At 31.4% G+C, this 24795-nt stretch overlaps 4 protein-coding genes across 5 annotated transcripts; 2 read left to right on the forward strand and 2 right to left on the reverse strand.

The window, feature by feature from the left end:
* Positions 1–3687: 3687 nt before the first annotated feature.
* Positions 3688–6060, forward strand: LOC129322084 (copper transport protein CCH-like). Its single transcript, XM_054968127.1, has 3 exons — positions 3688–3832; positions 4715–4790; positions 5436–6060. The coding sequence occupies exons 1-3, from the start codon at positions 3824–3826 to the stop codon at positions 5792–5794; spliced, it is 444 nt and encodes a 147-aa protein (XP_054824102.1). The 5' UTR covers positions 3688–3823; the 3' UTR covers positions 5795–6060.
* A 3171-nt stretch (positions 6061–9231) lies between these two features.
* On the forward strand, positions 9232–12659 carry LOC129311112 (exocyst complex component SEC15A-like). The gene is made up of 2 exons (XM_054953134.1): positions 9232–9407; positions 10064–12659. The coding sequence occupies exon 2, from the start codon at positions 10087–10089 to the stop codon at positions 12448–12450; it is 2364 nt and encodes a 787-aa protein (XP_054809109.1). The 5' UTR covers positions 9232–9407; positions 10064–10086; the 3' UTR covers positions 12451–12659.
* A 1885-nt stretch (positions 12660–14544) lies between these two features.
* LOC129319657 (serine/threonine-protein kinase D6PK-like) lies at positions 14545–20608 on the reverse strand. Its single transcript, XM_054964750.1, has 3 exons — positions 20599–20608; positions 18365–19262; positions 14545–15420 (listed from the first exon to the last, which is right to left on the reverse strand). Exons 1-3 carry the CDS (start codon positions 20606–20608, stop codon positions 14619–14621), a joined length of 1710 nt encoding a protein of 569 aa, XP_054820725.1. The 3' UTR covers positions 14545–14618.
* Positions 20609–21474: 866 nt separating this feature from the next.
* LOC129288270 (mediator of RNA polymerase II transcription subunit 28-like) lies at positions 21475–23937 on the reverse strand. 2 transcript variants are annotated; one of them, XM_054924776.1, is made up of 6 exons: positions 23648–23937; positions 23232–23422; positions 22706–22747; positions 22144–22256; positions 21888–22028; positions 21475–21761 (listed from the first exon to the last, which is right to left on the reverse strand). In XM_054924776.1, exons 2-5 carry the CDS (start codon positions 23407–23409, stop codon positions 21894–21896), a joined length of 468 nt encoding a protein of 155 aa, XP_054780751.1. In that variant the 5' UTR covers positions 23410–23422; positions 23648–23937; the 3' UTR covers positions 21475–21761; positions 21888–21893. The 2 variants fall into 2 exon arrangements, with proteins under 2 accessions (XP_054780751.1, XP_054780759.1); XM_054924784.1 differs by lacking the exon at positions 22706–22747.
* Positions 23938–24795: the final 858 nt, after the last annotated feature.

The raw sequence follows: 24795 nt of genomic DNA on the forward strand, positions 1-24795 counted from the left end.
CATAATGAGACTCAAAAGTCCCAGTAACCAAAGCCAATTTATGATAGTGTATACAGACAGTTAAGTGTGTGCTTACTAAGTGAGAATTAAAAATAATATAATTCCAACAAATATAAGAAATATTACAATATACACAAACAACCATCCTTATATCCCTCCATTAACCTCGAGCCGTAGCCCTCACTCAGTGCTAAATTACCCGGCCAAAGGTAGATTAGCCCGAGCCCTTACAAACCACCTATTGAGCTCCAATAGGGGCATACCATGTGGCACATAAATACAACAACAATAGCAAATCTCCCAACACCTCCCACAATAATCAAATAAATTCATAATAATATTGCACAATTATATAATATTACAAAATTTATAAATTTCTCAATAATCACCCAATTAACATGAAGTAACACTAATCACAAATTAAAAGCATGGTTACCTTGTGGCTTTTTCAATAAATTATTCCTTAAAAGTTCTCTCTCACCACAATCTTCACCAGTAATACAATCTATAAATAACATATTGTTTATAAATATTAGTTTCAATTTTTGAAACTAATAAAATAATTCTAATAATAGAATTAAAAATATAACATAATTCCTAATCTCAATCTTAATACAAATCTATAGTTAATACTATTAAGTAAAATTTGTAACTCCTCTTTTAATTATCAATAAACATTAATAATCTAAAAATCAACTTCTAAACTAATTTCTATTATCAAAATTTTCTTTTTATTTCATAAATTCGTACCTAAAATATCTAAAAATTAAAAATTGAGTCTCTAGCTTAGAATCATAATCCTATAACCATAATAATTCATTTCTCATCCCAAATAATCATCTAAACCTCAATAAATCAACATATATTTTCAGATCTAGTCTAAAATTTGATCCATAAGCCACAAATTCAAAGATCACCAATAAATTTATACTCTAGAATATTTATTATACTACTAACAACTTCAAAAACCATATTTATTCAACATAAATTCATCCCTCTTCCAGATCTTAAATTTTCTACCACTACAAAATCAGAAACCAAAGAAGAAGGATGACTAAAAAAAATTTTAGAACACTTAGTCTTAAAAAGCTTAAAATCACACCCTAAATATCCTATTAAAAACTCTTACCTTAAAACCCAGCACCGGTTAATTTGGCTCACAGATGCTCTCTTTTTGTCTCAGCTCACGCACGAAAGAAGGAATGAAGAAATGAAGTAACAGGTGAGTTTTTATAAAAATTCAGTGGGTCCCACACATTTTTTTATTATTATTTCTTCTTTTCTCTCTCTCTCTCTTTTTTTATATATTATTATAATATAAATATAATCATTGCACCGGGAAGAGCACCGAAAGCCATCTTGTTCTCTTCTTTCTTTCCTTCTTTCTCATACTTTTTTTTATTATTACTATTATAATAATATTTTTTTATTTTTTAATTATTTTTTTATTTTTTTATTTTTTTAATTTAGAATTATATCCTAAGTTAGATTTAATAATCATCTCCTACTAATTTGCTTACCTTTAAAAATTTTTTTAAAAATTTCTATTTACCAAAAATTAACTATTAAAATTTAAATTGAGATGTTACATTTGTCATTTTTAACACTTTAACAATATTAGGAATTTGACATGCAAACTTGTATTTTACTGTTACATTTTTACAATTTAAAAAAAAGTTATAATTTTTTAAACAAAATTTGCAATAAAATCAATGGCAATTTGGTCTCACTAATGATATAAAAGTCGATTTCAATAAAATTATGGCATTTTAAGAGATTAAATTATTATTTATATAATTTAAAAGAATTTTATTATTATTTTTCATTAAAAATTTAAGACATTTATTTTTGAAAAAAAAGTTTAACACAAATTGTAGCAGGGAGAATGATATTAAGGCACTAAAACATTGAATCAAACTTAGGGAAAATAATTAAAAAAATTTTAAATATGTAAATAACAATTAGATACTTTGAGATGTGATAACTACTGTTTAGTTCATAAAGATTTGTTTGACGTTTTGATTTTTGACAAAATGACATATTTTTCTCCTCACTGACTAACATGTTGAGAAATAAGTCAAGTAATTAATTTGTTGGATTATTGACTAAAATGAAATAGAAGATGATTGCTTTCTTTCGATAAATATTTATCAGTCAAGTGTAAGTTCTAAAAATTAGTCGACACATCAAGAAATGACTATTTTAATTAAGTTATTGATTAAAACATAATAGAAAATGATTACTTACTTTATGCAAATTTATTTATCAATCAAACACAATTAAAGTAGTCATTTTTAGAAGGGGAGTAACCATTTTCTAATTTGTTTATAAATCAAATATTTATAAACAAAAAATGCTGTAAATAGATATTAAAAATTAATAGACTTTAAGCAACTAAGAAAAAAAATTACCAGAGCTAATGCCAAAACACGCTAAAAGTATAAGGGCCCATAGTTATATTTTTCCTAGATCAAATAAATTACAATGAAAAATTATTAAAAGAAAAATACTTCTTCCCATTCATTTTTTTTATATTACTCCTTTTAATGTTATTTTCTCGCCAATTTCTCCATGTTGATTACATCAAGGGGGGTTTTTTTTTTTTGCACCGAGAAATATTTTTTTTTGTTTTGATCATTTTTGAAAGTTTAAACAAGTACCTGAATTTTTTTTTCCAAAATGTGCCTTTTTATAAAAATATTTTTGTTCATTAAAAGAAAGTTGATGCAGACTCCGGTGGCCTGGTTTGTGCCTTTTTGTTTTTAAGATTTTTTTATTATTTTAAAAAATTCAAATCGCCTGGCTACTTATTTATTCATTACCCACTACAAAATGTTAGACGCGTAAGAATTACATTAAAAAAATGCCTGTATTTAAAGTGAACCTGAACAAATAAATGTCACAAATATTCGCATACAAAAGTGCAAATCTCAAGTGGCCAATGTTGGTCACCCAACTCAAGCCAACCCAACATCCACCCATCCACCAAATATCTCTTTTCTGTTTAAAAAAATAAATCTATCTATTTATATATATATATATATATATAATATTTGAATAGCATAAATTTTAATTCTTAAATTTTATCTCAAGATTAATCATTAAACTTTAACTTAATATAAATCCTTTTTTTGCTAAAATTAATCTAATATAAGTCAATCCTTATAATTTACTCAATTGAAGAATTATAGCTTTGGGCACTGAATTATATTGAATATAAATAAGAATTGAATTATTTTAAATGAATAAATTATAAAAATTGAGTTACTTTAAGTTAAAGGCATATAATGAAAAATAAATAATTATAATTTTTTTAAAAACCTCAAAACTAATTTTGTCTTAAAATCAATTTAGGTAAAGGTACATTTTTTTTTTCATAAAATATTTTTCAAGAAAGACATAATATTTTAAAGTATTTGTTAGAATATTTTTACATTTAAAATAATTAAATCGGAGTATATATGCATTGCTATTAAACCCTCATAAACTTTTGTTAGAAAATGCTACTTTAAATCGAACTCTGACTTAATGGACGCTTTTAAGGATTTAACGTTATGGTAGAGGATACTCTAATTTAATTATTTTAGAGTAAAAAATACTTCAACAAATAATAAAAAAACTTTTGATGGAAAAAATGCACATTTACCCCATCAATTTAAAATATTTTTATATAACATTTTTAAAGTTGATCGCCCATGTCTATAAAAGATTCTTTCGCGCTTCATCTTCTTCACAAACCCCGCACAGAATAGAATCCATCTTCCATTCGTTGGTTCATTCCTTCTTGGTTTCTTTTTCTTCAGCTTCTACCACACCCATAACCATGGCTCAGGTGCTCCATCCTACCCCTTATTTTCTTAATTTTTCTTCTCTTCTTTGTGATTTTTTCATCAGTTTTCTTGGGTTTGATCATTATAGTTCAATTCTAGTTCTTTTTATTTCTTCATGTCTTATTTTGTAATTCATGATTCTGACCCGTTTGGGGTTCTCGCTTATAGTTCTGAATGTTTGCGCTGAACTAGGGTGAATTTCTGAGCTGAGTTATTATCAGGATTCCTTGAAGTGTAAATTGATTGAATTTTCGGGAATGAAATTTGAATTTAGGATTGCCGGAAATTCATGGGTCGTATTTCATATTTTGAAATAGCTTGGACGGATCAGGGCATCCTCATATGGGTGTTTTTACAGATTTTGAAATAACTTAACTGATTGGTTATGCTTTCAATTCTCTCGAACCACTAGGAGCTATTTGACTGGTTGTGAATGTTTTTTATGATCTCTAAAGTTAATCAGAATGCTCTAGCATCATTACCTGTTACTTAATTATAAGTTTTTAGGCTTGACTTCATCTTTTAAATATTCCTTTTGAATATGAAAGACATGTTGCTGGTTCCTTTAGTTTATGTGGACGTTTCAATTCTTAATCTTATCTATGCATCACATATCTGACCGTTAACACATAAGCAGAAAGTGTGAAACAACAAAGGGATGTTGTGTTTTGTTGTACTATCACACTAATTTTGCTTTTACCTCTCTGCCCTCCTTTTTTTTTCCCCTCTTCTTAAATCGATTGCAGTTTTTTCCAATTTTAAAGTAATTTTTGAATATTTTTCTTTTTATGTTTGTGCTGCTTGGGGGTAGTGTTTAAACATGGTTATTCTCTTTTTTACCTTTTTCATTATATTGACCCAAAATTTTCACTTTGTGGATGCAGACTGTTGTCCTCAAAGTTGGCATGTCATGTCAGGGATGTGCTGGTGCAGTGAGAAGAGTTTTAGGCAAAATGGAAGGTAAACTTTGCTTGCACCATGAACTCTTGTCTTCTTCTTCTCTAAATTAACCCTCAACTTTATTTCCAGTACAAATTATTTCAATATTCTCTTGCTATTTGATTCCAGTCTAAGTCATTCAATACCTTTCTAGACACTTGAGTTTCTGCAATTTCTATCATTCAACTAGTTATCATTTGTCTTCCCCAACAGTTTTTGGTTTCAAGTGGCGGTTGTGTTTCCTTAATTTTGAAACTTCCTGCAGTTTCTATCCTTTCCTCTTTCTCTTGTTCTCTCTGTTCTGTTCCTCAATATGACATCTTGCTTTACCTCACTTGAGGGATTATGACAAGGTTTAACAGCCCAACTTCTTACTAATTTTGTGTTCTCTTGAACTTGTTTTACTCTATATGTAGCTCTACTCATAGCCCAGAAGATCTGTTAACTCTTGAGTTTGCTTTCCTCTTGCTCATCACTGAATTTATTAGAACTGAGTTTTCCTGAAAAGTTTGTACTTATTGGTTCAATCGTTTTGGTTCCCTTGGTAGAAGAGAATGATAGAAGCAAATTTGCAGAGCTGACCTAATTTGCAATAATGGCTCCATGAGACCTGAGATCAGCTATTCCTCTTCAAATGTTCCTTTGTAATGGTGTTGTTATCCACAGGTGTTGAATCTTATGACATTGATATGAAGGAACAGAAGGTGACAGTGACAGGAAATGTCCAGCCAGAGGCAGTTCTGCAGACTGTATCCAAGACCGGGAAGAAGACCGCCTTTTGGGAAGCCGAAGCACTGGTCCAGCCAGAAATCAAGCCGGCTGAACCTGAAAACAAGCCTGCTGCTGAAACTGCAGCACCAGCTGAGCAGGAAATCAAGCCTGCTGCTGAAACTGCAGCACCAGTTGAGCCTGAAAACAAGCCATCTGAAACTGCTGCTTCAGTTCGTAATGAAGACAAGCCTTCTGAAACTGCAGCATCAGCTGAGCATGAGAACGAGTCTTCTGAAACTGTAGCTGTTGCCTGAAACAAAACCAGTTGGTTGGTTCAATTCCCATATGGAAGTAGTTGGGTCTATTTGATCAAATTAATACTTGCTGCACTTACAGAGAGAGCTTACTATTATTAATAGCTGTATATCATGATGCCATCGGAAGAGGTTTTCATTTTATAGTATATGCTTATACTCTCTAATCTAAAGCTGTAATATTGGTTTCTGTGAAGTTGTAATGTGGCTGCAACAGCACTAGTGTGCTTTTCTACCCGGGATTCAACTTTTTCCTTTCCTTATTATTTCTCTCGTTTCTCTCTATATTAGTCCTCAGAGCAAAACTGAACAAAACTTACCAAAGCCAAACCAATCTAATACAAACTAAATAAAACTGACCATTAATAAAGTTTGGTTTAGTTTTATAAATTTGAAAACTAAATGGTTTGGTTCAAGTTTCAGTTTTTTTCTTTAAAACCTAAACTGTAACTTTTAAATTTTTAAATGTATTTTTTATAATTAATATTAGACTATTAGTGCTTGTTTTTTAAAATTTTAACTCCAACTAAAGTCTAACTCAAGCCTAAAATATTTTAATAGAATCACTAATTCTTCCTTTCTTAGTTTTGCTATTAGAGAATCAAATGCATATACCGGTGTTATGTCAAAAATGATTTTTTAGATGATTTTAGATATAGGATTTCCTTCTTTTAGATAACTTTTCATTATAGATATCAAGAAAATTTGTAATGAAATTTAACTCATATTACTTACAAATGCATATACTCTAGTATTTATTAATAATAAAATTTGAATGTGTGTGTGTGTGTGATGTTTATTTTCATCATGAATAACAAAGTTGAGAATATGACTTGAAGTTAGAATATGAAAGAAAAAAGAGTAAAAAAAATTATGCTTAGCCTTAATATATGATTTTATATAAAAAAAAGTGAAATTTGATCCATATATAAACTAAATCAAACCAAACCACCTAAAAACAAAACAAAACTAATCTTAATTAAAAAAAACAAATGTTATTTTTTGTGCAAACCTATTAGTTTGATTTGGTTCATGTTTTGACCAAAATCAAACCAAATCATACATTTAATCATCCTTATTAATTATGGTTTAACATCAAAGATGTTAGTTTTTCTTTAAACGAAATTATTTTATAATTTTTTATTACAAGCAAAATGCGTTTTTATGAGGTGGAAGCCATGTTGGCAATGGAATGCTTTATTGAACCCAGTATATTTGTTATTTAAGATACAAATATTTCCTTAGAATGGAAATCCTAAAGGAAAATCTAACACAACATAAAATAAAATAAAAACGAACTACTATTTATTTTTTTATCATCTAATCCAACTTTTTTTAGGCTTGTAATTATAGTTCTGAGTATCATATTATTGAGGGACAATGAGCTCTCGTGCATCTTGACAACATTCATGTATTAGATCAAAATCACAAAAATAACATCGCCTTGATCAAAATTAAAGTACTTCTTAAGATAAATAAATAGAACTAAACAATTAAAGATATTATTTGTATTTCCCCTATTAAATTTCTAATAAAAATAATAATTATATGGAATTTTAATTTAAAATAATAAAATTTCAATTCAATTAAGAGATTATATATGTGGCATATGGCATATATTTTCTCCTCACGCAAAAAAGTTTTAAAAGTTGGAAAAGTAACACTTAAGTCACACACCAAAAAAAAAAAAACAGATTTTTTACCGAAAGTTGAGTTACAAATGTAGATCTCCACAGTTAAAAATATAATACTTTTAATGATGAATTCGCCATTTAGGATATGTTGCGTTTTTATTTTTATTTTTTGTTTTTAAACAATGTTGGCTACAGTATATATTAAATTCTTTAATTTTTCATAACATTTCATTTTACTCATTTAATTTTATAAAGTGTTTTTTAAGTCATTTAATCTTAACATTATTAATTTTATCTCAATAAATTTATATATTAAATTTTAAATATTAATAAAACATTTTCAAATATTGGCACGTTAAGTTTAATTTTTTTAAACTAATAATAATTAATATAAAAAATAATTATTTAAAACTATTAATGTTAGGGTTAAAAAATTAAAAAAATACTTTACAAAATTGAACGATCAAATTAAAATTTTGTATAAAGTTAAAGAAGTGAAAGTGTATTTTAGCCTAAAATGGTTTACAACACCATTTTTAAAATTATTTTTTAAAACAAAAAAAACAAAATATGTCTAGCTTTATTAATTAAAAAATTGATCAATAGTGATGGTCATTGATGATTAGTGATGTTGGCTTATGATAATAATTGGTCAAGATAATTATAATTTTCAATGATCAAATATCAATATCTTAAAGACAAGAAAAATAAAATAAAAACATCTTTAATCTGTTTCTATTTTTATTTTTAAAAATAAAAATAAGAACATTTTTAAAATAATTAAATTTAAAACACTCCTCCAAACAAGTTTTTAAATTTTCATATTTTTAAAGACAAAAATATGTTTTTGAAAAGAAAAACGAAACATGCCCTCAAATTTTATAGATCACTTCTAGATTTGTTGCAACTGCGTACATGGAAATCAACTTTAACAATTTAAGTTTTACAAAAACCAGACATTTAGAACGTGTTTCGTTTCTGTTTTATTTTATATTTTTAAAAACTGCTTTGCAATATAATTTTTAAAATTTTTTAAAACAAAATATAAAAAATTGTTTGATTGTATTAATTTAAAAATTAATTTTATAATTAAAAGTTGATTGATAGTGATAGTCACTTATAGCTAACGGTGGTAACTTATAATAATAATAACCAGTTAATAGATGTGACCATGCTCTCTCTAATTTTATTTATAAATCATTTTCAGCATATTTCATTAGAATCAAAAAAAATTTTAAACTTTATTAAATTTATCTTAAAATTTAACGAGTTTTTACATTTATTATTAATAAATATTCTTAAATTTATTACTGATATTTTTATTTAAAATATTTAATAAGGGTGAAAATGTAAAGAGAAACATTTAAAATTGACAAGTGCCCAATAAATAGGATCAATTTTTTTTCTCTTTATGCCTTATAAATAAGATCAGAGAAGTAATCTTCAATAATGATATGTAATATATTTTAAAAATAAAAAAAATAAAAACAGTTTTGAAATATTTCAATTTTTTATTGTTTTTTAAAAATAAGAAAAATTTTAAAAATAATTAAATTATTTTTAAAAACAGAAATCAAACAAGCTTCTAAATTGTATTGATCACATCTAGAATAATTGGTGTTCCCAATAAAGTGGAGGAAAGTTTCAGCAGCATCTGATAGTACTTGAGCAATGGGCCCAGCATTGTAAAAACAAAAAAGGAAAGGGCAAAAAAAAAAAGAATTTGAAGGAGACAAGTTCATGGAAGAGGTCGCATCCCTATCATGCTATTATTTGTCCTACGTAACATTCTCGACGCTCGAACCGGCCCCTCCTCTGTCGCCCAACTGTCAAAATTCCATACTCTCCTTCGAAATTTTCGTCATCAATCTCTAACCCATATTTCTCAAATCAACCATGAAAAGGGCTTATCTTGTTCAGAAGCTTCAGGCTTCTGTGTTTCCTCTGTTGTTCCTTTGGGGATTTCTCGCGCAGCCCGGGTATGCTTGTTCCACCACATTGTGCCTATTTCTTTCCTTTCTCTTGGCTTATTTATTTACTCACTTCCTTACGATTGGAGGGTATGCCCTGTTCTTCTAAATCTGCTTTCCATACTTATTCCACGTGGATTTTTTGTTGGCGTTCGGTTCTGGATATAGTTTGATCTATTTTCACTGACATTAAGTCATTTTCAGAGGCATTGTATTCGTAAGCATATGCTCTAAACTCTAATGTTGTCCATGTTGTTGCGTAATGAGAATGTATGCTCAAGTGTAAACAGTAATGGGATTTTATATTCTCTTCATGGTGATGATTTAGGATCCTTCTCCCTTCTATTTCTTCCTGTAGTATCCTCAAATGAACTGCATAATAATATTTCTTCCTGTAGTATCCTCAAATGAACTGCATAATAATTTGATCATCAAATTCTTAGGTGTATTTAGCTTCAGTTTCCAAGAATAGCGAATGACTGAGCAGCAGAATTTTTATATATTATTTGCAGAGACTAAAACTCAGCTTGACAGTTCTGTAGGTAATTAGTAGTTTACTGTTATCATTGTAATACCAGCTTTATTTGTCGGAAAAAAAAAATTGATTTTGTTTTGGTGGCCTTGCTTGCTGTAGAATATATGGTTTGAAACAAAAGTGTTTGCAGATTCGTAGGAAATCAATGAGCAAATGGATAGGAGAAAAAAGAGAACTGTGACAGAGAATGGTGATGCTGGGTTAGGGGAGGACTTGGTTCTAGCAACTCTGATTGGAAATGGGGAAGATCTTGGTCCTCTTGTCAGGCACGCCTTTGAAATGGGGCGTCCTGAAGGGCTTCTTCACCAGCTGAGACATGTAGTGAAGAAGAAGGAGGCTGAAATAGAAGAGATGTGTAAGACACACTATGAGGACTTCATTGTTGCAGTGGATGAGCTTCGAGGTGTGTTGGTTGATGCCGAAGAGCTCAAGAGTGAGCTTCAAAGTGATAATTTTAAGTTACAACAGGTTGGAAGTAGCATTCTTGTGAGCCTTGAGGATCTTCTTGAATCTTATTTCATCAAGCAGAATGTGATTGAAGCTATAAAGATGTCAAAGTATTGTATTCAAGTGTTAGAGCTTTGTGTCAAGTGTAACAATCACATATCCAATGGCGAATTTTATCCTGCATTGAAGACAGTGGATTTGCTTGAGAAGAATTACTTGCAAAATATTCCAGCAAAGACACTGAAAAAGGTGGTAGAGCAGAGAATTCCTGCGATAAAATCCCACGTTGAGAAGAAAGTATGCAGCCAAGTTAATGAGTGGTTGGTACATTTGAGGAGCTCTGCTAAAACTATTGGACAGACAGTGATTAGTCATGCTGCATCAGTTCGCCAGAAGGATGAAGAAATGCTAGAAAGACAAAGAAAGGCTGAGGAGAATTGTGGGTCAGAGGATCAAATTTATAGCTTGGAAGTTGAGGAAGCTGGTGAGGATTCTGTTGTCAAGTTTGATCTCACGCCTATTTATCGTGCTTGTCATATACAAGATTGTCTAGGCCTTAGAGAGCAGTTTCGTGAATACTACTATAAGAATAGGTTGTTGCAATTGAATTCAGACTTGGAACTATCTTCAGCACAACCTTTTGTTGAATCACACCAGGCATATTTGGCTCAAATTGTAGGATATTTCATGGTTGAGGACAGAGTTCTGAGAACAGCAGGTGGACTCTTGGTACCTGATCAGGTTGAAACAATGTGGGAGACTGCTTCGGCAAAAATCACATCGGTTTTGGAGAAACAGTTCTCAATTATGCGTTCTGCTACACATCTTCTCTTGGTGAAGGATTATGTGACACTCATGGTATCCACTCTCAGACAGTATGGATATGAAGTTGGTCCTCTTCTCGAGGTTCTTGATAGTAGTTGCAACAAATATCATGGGATTCTTCTGGACGAATGTCGAAAGCAAATTCTTGATCTCCTTGCCAACGACTCATATGATCAGATGGTTATAAAGAAACAAAGTGACTATGAGAACAATGTTCTGTCGTTTAATCTTCAAACCACAGATATCATGCCAGCATTTCCTTATGTTGCTCCTTTCTCCTCCATGGTTCCTGAAATGTGTCGAATCGTGAGATCCTACATTAAAGGCTCTGTTGATTACTTATCTTATGGTATAAATGCCAACTTATTTGATGCTGCTAGGAAATACTTGGACAAGTTTCTGATTGATGTATTGAATGAAATATTGCTTGATACTATTAACAGTGGCAACATCAGTGTATCTCAAGCAATGCAGATCGCTGCAAACATAGCTGCTCTAGAAAGGGCTTGTGATTTCTTCCTCAGGCACGTGGCACATCTATGTGGAATCCCAATTCGCAGTTTGAAGCCTCAAGTTGCTTTAACTGCAAAAGTGGTGCTCAAGACATCAAGGGATGCAGCTTATCTTGCTCTATTGAGTCTGGTCATCTCAAAGATAGATGAATATATGGCTTTAATAGAGAAAATAAATTGGACTTCAGAAGAGATAAAGCAGAATGGGAATGACTATGTGAATGAAGTGATCTTTTATCTTGACTCTCTTATGTCCACAGCACAACAAATGTTACCATTGGATGCTATGTACAAAGTTGGGAGTGAAGCACTTGAGCACATTTCTAACTCTATTGTGGCTGCATTTCTCAGTGATAGTGTCAAGAGATTCAATGAAACTGCAGTAATAAGCATCAACAATGATGTTAAAATGTTAGAGGCTTTTGCAGATGAGAGATTTCATGCTTCTGGGCTGAGTGAGATTTACAAGGATGGGAGTTTCAAGGGATGTTTGTTAGAAGCAAGACAATTGTTAAATCTTTTGCTGAGTAGCCAACCTGAAAACTTCATGAATCCTGTGATAAGGGAGAAAAATTACTATGCCTTGGATTACAAGAGGGTGTCTATTATCTGTGACAAGTTTAGGGATTCTCCTGATGGCATATTCGGAAGCCTTTCGAATAAAAACACGAAAACAAGCGCCAGAAAGAGATCCATGGACACGCTTAAGAAGAGACTCAAGGATTACAATTGATGATACTAGACTTCGTGAAAAATTCTTTTATTTAAAACTATAGTATAATGCTTATAGCGTACTACTTCCCTTATAGATCTTGTAATGATTAGCATTCCTTTATTTTGCATATGAATGCATGTTTGGTACACGGAAATGCATTATTCATTTCTTTCCTAGAGAATATTTTTTTACCTTCTAAACATCACATAAATGTTTATAACTGCCTGGAATAAGAACTTTGTGCTTTGTGCTGGAATTTGTTGATTGATCATTGATACTTACCCTTTGTAAGTGTACTTGTGTGAATATAATTTAGAGCATCATAAGGGTTGTTCATTGACTTCTGAATCTAGTGATCCAAAATAATGTTTGTTCTTGGACATCTCATTTTTAAAACAGTTTCACTCAATGTCTAAATTTTCACTTGAACAATTTTGTTACACATTATAAGGTAATCAAGCCCAATGAAGCATGCTGCTATACTCAGTTTTAAGCGCACTATCACTTGCATGAAACTTGTTAAATCAAAATTTTATCGTCATTTCAGTGATTTATGAATGTGTCAACAATGTTGTGTGTTTCTTTATCTTCAGGTAAAATCATCATCAATATAAAATATAAAGCTTATGACAAGTTAAGCCTTTCATAATTTATGAATAACACGATTTATTTTAATATTTGTGTTACAAACAGAAAATCGTGTCTGGTTCTATATTATAATAACTTACTAGTTATTATAAAAGCAAATGAAAATGAGTTTTGGAGGAAACTACTGGTCCCCCAAACAGGTTTTTTTTTTTAGAGAGAAACAACGGAAAACATATTTACAAGTTTTTATAATTTCATTTAATTTTGAATTAAATCCCTACAGTTTATTTTGTTTTAATTGAGCCATTATAGTTTAATCAATTAAATTTTTTAATCCCTGAAAGTTAAAATCCTTACATTTTTTTCTTTTAAAAAACAAAATTAAGAATTTTTATATTTTTATTAAATGATTATATGACTTTAAACTTAATTATATAATTTTTATAATTCAAAATTTATAAAATTAGGTTGTCTTCTAATTATATTTTATACATGTAAAATTTTCATTAAAAAATTATAATTAAAAATAGAAACAGCAAATTAAATCAAATTTTCTTTTTTCGAGTTTGGTTAAAAATATTAAATTATATTTTCTACAAACTCCAAGAGTATTTTTCTTTTGTAAAATTTAATAATTCATTGTTTGTAAAATTTAATAATTCATTGTTAAGTTTAACCTTGCAACATACATAATAAATGAAACTATAAGAATTTGATTAAAACAAAATAAATTACAGAAACTTAATTCAAAATAAAGTGAAATTATAAAGATCTGTAAATATATTTTTTCTAGAAACAATAACTGACTTGGGTGGACCGAAAACAGAATTAGTAATATTGTGACGAATAATAATTGATTTGGGTGGATCGAAAACGGAAGTAGTTGGGAAGCAACTTTGAACAATGAGAAATTTGATCCCATTTTTTTTCCTCCGACCACATCTGGAATCCTATGCTCTCTTTGAATAGTGCATGTATAGCTCTAAGCATTTTTCTTTTCTTTTTTACGCTCCTTGAAATATCAAATTGCTTAAACGAAGAAAAAAAATACCAAACTACTTTAATTATTTCTCTTATGAAAATATCTCTATTTCCAAAATTATGTGTTTATTTCACCATTTCTATCCCCTTATTGGTGTTATATATTAGAGATGATCGTTTTCTAAAATTTGGAACTAAACACGAATTGTTGAAGATTTGACAGTGATGCTTCATATTTGTTATACTATAATAATAAGTCAATGCATAAATATTTAATTGTAGAGTTGCAGCTATAATATTCAATAATAAAATCATATTGTTTTTTGTCACAAAACTTTCAAATTTTTTCGTAGTGAAGTACAAAATCGCAAAAAAAAAAAACTAAATATTAAAAATTAAAGCTATTCAAAAAGGGAAATCTAACAATCAATATAATTAAAACTTTAAAGGGAAAAAAGTTCTACAAGTGTATATACAACTCATCCGATCCCACTGGAACAATTTCCTAGAAATTTGTTTTGCCAAAAAAAAAAAAAGCTTGTATATTAATTGTATGCAACTTGGGTTTTAATATGGGCAAGAACTTATTCTTCTATAAGTTCGTTTGTCTTTAGACTCTAGTAGTAATCGACCTTGTTGGTATTGGTTGTACCATTACAAGGTTGAACAAATTCCTTATACATTGTCGGCGGTGGTTTGTATGGCGGTGACACACATCTCAACAGAGCCCAGTTGACTCCATTGAAATAAGGATGGTGTTTTATGGCTGTGGCTCCCATTGTGGACCCCAAACGCTTTGTGGGGTCCTTCACCAAGAGTTTTGCGATTAAGTCCTTGATTGGTTCAGCAATTATGGGCTCTTTAGGAAAGTCAAGAGCTCGAGCCACTATGTTAGCCAATGTTAGCTCGTGGTCAGGCCCTTTGAAGGGTGTGATCCCGTAGAGCATCTCATACATGAACACTCCCAGTGTCCACCAGTCAACGGCATTGCCGTGGCCCTCGCCAGAGACTATTTCCGGTGCCAAGTATTCGTGGGTCCCAACAAAAGACATGGACCGAATTTCTATTGGTTCGGCTATGATCTCGAGGGACCCACAACGAGTGGACCTCTTGTTCTTGCGCTTGCGTTTGGGGTGGAGGCAGGAGACAGCTGGCACAATGCAGTTGGGTAGAATGCATGATGACATGGCGGAGGAGGATTGGTCTGTGGGATTTATGTTTGGACTCGAAGGTTCGTGATCTACTACGATCTGGACCGTTGACGAGGATGAGTCGTGGCTTTTTAGAGAGAGATCAAAATCTGTGAGCATTATATGACCGTCCGATCTTATAAGTACATTTTCAGGCTTCAAGTCACGGTAGACTATTCCCATCATGTGCAGGTACTCCAACGCAATAACTACTTCTGATGCATAGAATCTATATCACCCATGGCAAATAAAACCAAATATTTAGCGAGATATTATTATTTATTTATTTATTATTATTATTATTATTAATATAAATACATATGTAAGATAAAAAAATTGATTATCACATAAAAGCTTAAAACTTCGTGTCTATTATGGACAAGATATACCTATGTATATATGGGTAACCATTTATGAAATTAATTTTTAATTTGTCTCTGAATTTATATCCCTGTTTTCTTAATTCAATGTGTTAAATAAAATCATCGTTGATACTATCTTCATAAAGAATTATTTCGAAAAATACAATGACAAATAAAATGTTTCTAGTGAATTAGTTCATCCCCATTAGGCCATTACACAATGTGTAAATTGGCTATTAGCTTCTATGGTTAAAGGTGGATATCAAGAACAGTCGAAAAAGAGACTACTAATTAACTTTATTAATAAAAAGATGCTAATAATCATGATTGTATTAATAAATAATTTTTTCCAACTTTATATATAAATGGTTAAACATATTATCAAAAAATGATTAAAAGTATTAATATGTAAAAAATATAAATTAAGAAGACAATCTTAAGAGACTAAACCGAGAGATGTTTCATTCATTAAAAAAAAAAATACAATCGAATTGACAAAGGAAAATTCCATCTCACCGAATTATATAAAAATACATCCAAGTTGTGACAAATAAATAATTTGTTTTAAAGCCTATATATAAAATCTAAGTTTAGTATATTCTAATAAATAATTGTAAATAACTAAACATTAAAAAATCATGACAAGGAAAGAAAGAAGAAGAGGATAAGAAATAATTATCATCATAGTCTCATTGCCACCTTTCTTTCCAATAACTGAATCATACGGGGTCCATTTAATTATTTTCAATTATTCTTGTAGATAAAATTTTGACCAACTATTATTATAGATAATTGGGTTAGAAAAAGATGTAGTAGTCAATAGGCAACAAATTAATTCATAGCAGATAGTAAAATTTGGCATGATTATTTCAAACATAAGCCTGCGTATCAAATAAAAATCTAAATATAAATAACTAAATAAACTGAAAATATTTTCGATCAATCCCTCAGTCCCCACCGAGAATGAAAATAAGATGGAGGCACCCAGGAAAAAAAAAGTCATGTTAAAAAGCGGTCAATGTCCAGTAAAAAGGTAGTGATTGGTATTATCATGTGTTAAAAAAGTACGAAGAAATAAACGAGCTAGCAAGTTTTCAAAATAAATTACATATACACAAACAACTTTAACGAATCAAGTGACCTAAACGGTTTTTATTTTAATTTTGCCAAATTTGTTTCAATTTTTTTTTTTTGTGTGGTATAACTTAGAAGTGGTTTTGAATTATTAAGAGGGGCACGAGAGACATAATAAAATGATTGTGGGGTCTTAATCAAAGTCACTCGATAGAAGAGAAAGACATGGGATTAAATTACATGGCCCCATATGCAACAAAAATAATGAATAACCAATTCAAAATCCGAATATTATAAAGAATAACCTTGACTTATCAATAGTCGTAGATTTCTCTGTTTTATCAATAAATTAGGAAATACCAACTGAATTTCCTTTGTGGCGCTACATGTTAGGATGTTTAATTATCTATACTCTCAGAAGCACCCTCAAGTTTATTAAATATTAAAATTAAACCATTATCATGCATGTGTATTCTCATAATTATCTATATATTCTTAATTATAACCACAATGCATACAGACATGGTCGTCAAGTTAATCAATAGAGTACACTGCCAATGACCCCAATTTTAAATTTTAACTGGATTGTATTAATTATTAAAAAAAAGATGAAAGAGGATTTCAAGAAAAAAAAAGTAAAAAATTTCACTCATCCTAATAAATATACAACAACATTAGAGAGATTTAGATTATAGATAAGAGAAAAAATAGGTCAAACCCTATCACACGACTTAAAGCCTAATTGTTTAGCTAAATTTCTTTAGTTAAATAAGCTGTTTGGTTAAATAGGCCAGACTTTTTTTTTTAGACCGGGCCTATTTAAGCCTTTTTATTTAATTATGTATATATAATAGTTTATTTATATTAAATATATTTAATTTATGTTATTATGCTGTTATTGATATTTTCTTGGTTGAATGATTGAACTTTATTGATAATTTAAGTAAACTTAAAATTTAGTAAAGGCAATTCAAAGCCTATTTCTTGAGCTTTTTTAAAGGTCTACTTATAAGTGGGCCTTTAAAAACAATTTAGACTTAGTTAGGTTTATAACAAGTTCAAGTTTGAACCTAAAAAATAAAAAGCTTATATATAAGTTCAGGTCTTAAGCTTTTGCTATAAATTCAATTTTATTTAAGTAAAGCCCAGCCTAACTTAACTTGTTCCCATTCCTAATTATAGATATTGATTTGGGAAAATATATTATGAAAAATTAATTACTTGATCATATAATTTTCACTCAATTAAAACTTAATTTCTAAACTTTAATTTAGTACAATTCAATCATATAGTTTTGACTTAGATTAAAAAGATTAAAACTTAGTAACTAAATTTTAAATTGGTGACTAAATTTCTATAATTTTATTGATTTAAAATGTTGATCTTTATATTTTATAAAATAAAATTATAAATAATAAAGATGTTATTAAAGCTTACTACTAATGTTTTATAAATTGCTAAAATTATAATGAGTTAAAGTTTCCACTATTAAGTGATTGAATTTAATTGAGTAAAAAATACGGTGATCAAATGCTGATCCTAGTTATTTATTTATAATTGAATTATAGAAATATATGCATGTTAGTTTTTTTTGACAGAGAAACCGTGACAAAAACAAAAAGTAGAAAAGAAATAAAAACTAGAAAATCATGGCACGAATCATGAATAAATAAAAGCAGTAATAATAAATAAAAAGGAGAGCATGTCATGCAGAAAAAGGTGAGGAAGTTGACACACCGTACGGCATCTTCGTGGAAGCGCTGAAGGGGTTGGCGTTGGCGGAGAACGTGGAGATCACCGCCGGGACAGAATTCCGTCAGCAAGCAGGACCACCGTGAGGACTCGATGATGGCGTAAAGCGTCGGCAAGAACGGGTGGTCCAACATTTCCAGTATTTCCCTTTCTGTCCGGGCCCGCCCTTCCTTCTGCCGACTTGCCAGCTCCTCCTTGTCCATCACCTTCGCAGCAAACACGCACTCTCCTTCCGGTAATCCCTTCACCTTAGCCACGTACACGCTCCCGATGTCGCCGCTCCCCACGCGCCGAACAAACTGGATGTCGCCCATGCTCAATGTTGTCGTCGGCTTGAAACCGACCCGATGGATCGAGTCTGACGCTACTGCATATAGTTTGGTTGATGGCGAATGCGTATTTTCTACGGTTTCGTTAGCGGCAACATTGCAACTGAGATTTTCCAAGTCTCCGGCGAGGTCATCAGTCGTTGAATCCTTTGCACCGGCACCAGCGGTGGTAGAACTAGAACAGAGATTGTCAGATTCTCCGGAAACTTCGGAGGCGGATGACTGAATTGTGACAGTAGCTTGGGCGTGTTTGCAATTGAGTTTATCGAAGTCGTCTGAGATGTTGGCGCCGGATGATTGATTTCTACCGGCTCTGGCTGTGGCAGAATTGCATCTGAGATTTTCAGCTTCACCAGAGAGTTCGGAGGTAGATGGATGAATTGAGATAGCGGCAGAGGAGTGCTTGCAATTGTGATTGTCGCAGTCGCCAGGGATGTCAGCGGTGGACGACCTATTTGTGACCGTACCGGGGGTGGTAGGATTGCAACTGGGATTGTTGACGTCGCCGGAGAGATCAGCGGCGGGTGGTGGATTGTGAATGTGGAGGTGGTGTGCTTAGAATTGAGGTTGACGAAGTCGCCGGGCAGTTTGACGGCGGAGGACGGCATTGTGGCGGTGGAGGGGTAGGGAAATTGGGGAAGTCGGAGTATGAGAATGAGAGGGAGAAACTCAGGCAGAGGGGTTTTGAAAAAGGTGGGAGACAAATGGGCCGGCAGTTTAAGGATGGGCCATGTGGCTCGCTTTAATGACACCAGGGCCTAGAAGGGAAGGGGCCCATGGGAAAAAATGTCAATATTATTTTTTTTTGAACGATTTATAATTATTTCTTGTGACTAAAAAAGCATTTATTTCTCGATCTGACACAGACTGATAATGATTAAATCATTATAAAAGAGTAGACAGATTGTTCTATATTTTTTTATCTGTACATTCAATGATGTATATAGAAACACTAATTATAATTAGTGCTTACGTTGATACGAATACAAGTAGAAGTTTGACTCCTTCCCCACAAAAGAAACTTTTTAAGAGGTGAACGACAGAAATAGAATATGTGAAAGTTACCTTATTTTCATCCTATAGTAAAAACAAGAATAAATTAAGAGCCTATTTGAAATTTTGGAAACAGTTTTTTATTATTCAGAATTTTAAAAAAATATGTTTGATAACATGTTTTAAAAAAGTATTTTGAAAAATAAAAAATAAAATATTATTCTGGAAGATCAAAAAACAAAAATATCTTTTAAGTGTTTTGAAATTATTATTATGAAAAATAAGAGAGTATGAGAAAAACACACATTTTTATTATTTTTTTGTTATCAAAACTATAAAACACCTATTTTCAAAAAAAAAATAAAACAAAAACAATTTCAAACAATTTCAAGTGTCTTTTGATTTTATGTTTTTGTCATTACAACAATACGGCCAACATATTCATTCATTAATTCTTGCTGGAATTTACATTCTCTGCTTGTTTATTTGCAAAAGTGAATCACAATTTTGAAAATCAAACCGAACGGTCCAACTGTCACTCGTTGATCAAAACAGTCAAGTTCAACTAATTGGACTAATATAGTAGTTGAATCGTGTTGACCTGGGTTGACCCGATCAATTTTATGAGAATTGAATTTAACCTAAAAATCAGAGTAAGTCAACCTAGTTTAAAGCCAAAAAAAATTAAAAGAGAGAAAGAAAGAAAGAAATTTAGGTTAAGTTGTTCAGATTCGCATTTTCTCTTTTTTAATCTCTAATTATCATCTATCTTCTCATATCTCATCTCTGATCTCTCCTCCACAACTCAAGCTCAATCTTTAACTTTTTCTCCAACCTCTGCCTCCAACTCTAGTGACCAACTTTTAGTATCAAGATCGAAAACTTATGAGTTGTAACCTGATGCCATGTCTCTAGTTCTAACATTTTGCTTTGAAATAGTGAGTTTGTGCCAACATACTTTTACTTCGAGTTCCAACAATCTAAGTCTCTAGCTTTTCACATCAAAATCCCAAACACTATTGATAAATTAATATTTTATTTATATATTTATATATATATATATATATATATAATTTTTATTTAATTTTTATATCACCGACTAATCTAACTAGTTGAACTATAAAAATTGTGATTGGTTGTTCTTTTCAGTTTGACGTACAGTATGAGTTTCAAAACATTAGTGGATTTAACATGAGGCTGCTTCCCCCGCTTCAATATGAATCCTGGCAATTATGCATCGGGTTTCAAAGGCATTGCCTACTTATTGATAGTAAAATAAAATAGAGTTAATTCCTTTAATATCTTTTTGCAGTTTGATTGAATTATGCCTATGTATTCTTCTAATATTCAACCTGAAAAATAACAATATATACACGTAAATAACCTTACCAATTGAACGTTTGCAAATTTGTAAATCTGGCCGCACATGTCAAATGAATCTTTCATGATTAAATCATACTTACCACTAAAATAGACTTCAAACATTCATGTTTGTAACCACTAAAATAGAATAAAATTTTAAAACACCAAGTGCAAACTATAGTAATTTGCTTCGAACCAAGTTGTTGCCAGACTTGCAATTATGCAACTTTAATAAAAATCTCTTTTAAATGTCTCTTCAAATCTTGTCATTGGTTGTAGTTTCCTTTAAACAAGTTTGGTAAACTTTCTTTTTCATCCAAAAAGAAAAAATCAATCAGCGATTGCTGAATTGTTTTGATTCTCATCTTACATAATAAATGTTTTAAAAGTAAAAATAAAGTGCACAACACAACAAGCTCTAAAACACAATTTTCACAGTGATAACTCAGACATTAGCACTTCAGAACTACAATCTAGCAAGAAAGTTCATACTTTAGCAATGGAAAGAAGAATGCCAAACCCATAAGCATTAGGATCTTCAACATGAAATATTCCCCGCGTCGGATGAGATCTCTTCTCAAATTTTGTTTTTCCCGTTATCACAAACTATTCTAACACTGGTGACATTTCCCAGCTATCAGCTTCTTTTTTTATTCCATCATCTGGTATTCTAAAAAACCTTGCTCTCAGCGGAGGAACTGCTTTAAAAGAGCAAATAATGAGGAGTTAACTGTAAAACATTCATTTTTTTTTAATGAATAGAACTTGATAGCAAACATCTAAAAACTACACTTTCTGTCCACAGGTAAAGAGATATGTGTAACCTTTCGCTAAACTCTGTCCAACTCAGTACTGTGCTTGTCTAACTGGTCTTTTAACTCATTTCTCCACCCCTGAATTAGATTCTCTTGCTTTTTAATCAACTCCGTTTTTCTCTTAAGTTCTTCTTCCATCAAAGCAATCTCCTGCTTAGAAAAGATACAATAAAACTTAAGTTTCGATGCCATTGTATAAGGATCTCAATGACTTGCTGAAGTAAGAACAATTTACCCAATGCCTACTTCTGCGCACTTATTGTACCTTTCTAAGCATTTCAGCTTTTGATGGCTGACTCTCACGCAGCAGGCTGATAAAATAAAGTTGAAGCTTCTTGGCAGCCTCCATAAAATCTCTGGCATGCCTCTCTACGTCAACTGAAACGGTTGTCCGAGGAGAAAAGAATCAGTAAGGTTAGATGGTGAGTGCACTATGCTTAAGATGCATTACAAGATGAGCAGAGCTCTATCTTTTTTCTTTTGGCCAGAGGGTAAACCACTGTCAAAACATATCATTTTTGTGCCATAGAAACTACACTAGTGCAGTGTCAATGGAGAGCCTTTAATCTTACTAGTCAATCTAATTTGCAAGAAAAGAAAGTTTAACCAAACCAGGGTGGCAAAATAGCAGGTTAACAGGACAGAATTTTTCTTTTCAATGTGAATTAAAACGGGAGTTTCAATAGCTTCTTGATATTGTCATGTCACACTGCTACCTGATCACTTGGGATAATCTCCAACATTACCAGGAAAAGCCAATAGAAATTAAGCAAATTATACAGGACCCAGCAGGATATCTGGCACAAGTAACAAGGGCCGCGGCAAACCATTCAGTGAGAAATTGTATCCAGCCCATGTGTAGTTGTTCACTGCACAGGGAACATTTAATATGGTGGTAACTTTTGAAACACCCCTATTGCACTATTCGCAATAAAGCCATTATTTAAGATGACATTGCCTTTAGTGAAGCTAAGAGTACAAACATAAACTCTATCAACGAAAACTTATATAATAATCAAGTGTTTAAATGTAAACATGACACATTATCATTTCTCTCAATCTCTTATTAACATTAGCTTAACAAGGTTACCATCTAGCCATGTATTAGAAGTGAGTGAATTTAATTACTTCGCAATCAAATTGATATGGTTATTTTATGTACGGGGCATTTTTTTGCTAACCTGCTAAAAACTCTATTAATTATTGAAGATCAAAGGACTTCAAATTTTTTAAAGTCAATAAGCTAGCTCACTACTTTTTACCTGAAGCGTCAGAATGAAAAATTTCACATAGTTGGGCTGTTACAACGAGTGAAAATGGTACAATCCTGATTACAAGAAGATAATTACTCACTTTGATGTGAAGGGTGGGGGGAGCGGTCTATCGCTTGAAGTTCTCTGGCAGGCAAGCAAGGAAGCAAAGCAGCCTCCAAAGCCATCACACAAGCAACCATATCATCCCTCGAAGGAGGCGAAGAGGGCAGCGGAGGATCAACTGTGTGCTGCGACTCCATTACTTGTCGATCACCCATATACCCTGTGAACCTGAATTTTCAACAAGGAACACGAAAAAGCTGATAAATGACGAGGAAATTTTGTGGAATGTTTTTACAAAAGCTAATCGAAAGATAAAAGGTTTGTGTTATGCAAAAATTTCCGGCAACGACCTAATGAACAAATCAACAGGAAAATGTTGAAATGTCGAAATGCCAACAAAAGGAAGAAGTAGAAATCAATGGAAGTTGAAAAGTAAGAGATGAGAGATTTAACTGTGCGTGAAATCGTCTTCTCCGTTCGTTTCGTTCCTACTTTGTGGATCACTCGCTGCTTAGCCCTTTTCAAAACACAGCGTTTCTTGGCTGATCCTTCGCAGGCCACTCTCCTCTGGTTTCTGTAATCGATTGCTTATAGAAATTTTCAGATTCACTTGTATCGTCGTTCACAAAATCACGGCTGACACCACCGAACCTTGTTTCCGGCGTTTTTTTTCCCCGGGGAAGGGTTTGGGTTTGGGACTCGTGCTCGTGATGGCCTAACTGCGTTTCGATCACCTCCTCATGGCCTTAATTCTTTTTCAAACCGCTATTATTTTTCTTTCACCTTTATCATTCTCTTTTCCAGGAAAAGGAAAAAAAATTATCCTTTTTACCAATGCTTCATTTTCTTTAAATAAAATGGAGAATTTAATAAAAATTACCTTAGCTAGGCCAACGACACTCAAATTCAACTTAATTTAAACTGTTCGAGAAGTTGATGACCTTAGTTAGGCCAATGACACTCAAATTTAACTTAGTTTAAACTGTTTGAGAAGTTGATGCCGTAGGTTTCTTTCGTTGAACAAAACAATAGTTTTGTGAATCATTTTAGCTTTTGAAAATCCAAAAATCTATCATGTTTGCGCATGCTCTCTCACCCTTGTTAATTATAAAAGTAAATCGATATAATTTATATATTTCACGATAATTTTTCTAGTTCAAGTGTAGATCGAATTTCCATGTTTATTATTTCATTTATTCTAATTATTTTTAGAGTGATCGTGCATTTATTATGATTGTTCTTCTCTCTTTATATATAGATATACTTTCATGTTCTGAACAGAAGGGAATTGAATTCGATAATTGTATTTAACATAAGTATTGAGTGTCTGTACCATTTGAGCTATTAAAATTCAAATCAACAATTTATATAAACTCACTCATTCATTAATCTCAAGTGAAGTATGAATTCATAACCATAGATTGAAATTATAACGGTTCAAATGGTATAGGCACTGAATACATATATTAAGTACAGTCACCGAATCTAAATTCAAATAAAAGAACGTTGTATAATTTAATTTCAAGTGTGCTTATTATTCTCTTTATTTTATGTTTTTTATAGTGATTATCTCTATGATATACTTGTTTCATTGAACATTA

This window comes from Prosopis cineraria, unplaced genomic scaffold, assembly GCF_029017545.1.
Source record: "Prosopis cineraria cultivar Desert tree isolate PC_DT_omini unplaced genomic scaffold, ASM2901754v1 PC1, whole genome shotgun sequence".
Classification (NCBI taxonomy): Eukaryota; Viridiplantae; Streptophyta; class Magnoliopsida; order Fabales; family Fabaceae; genus Prosopis; species Prosopis cineraria.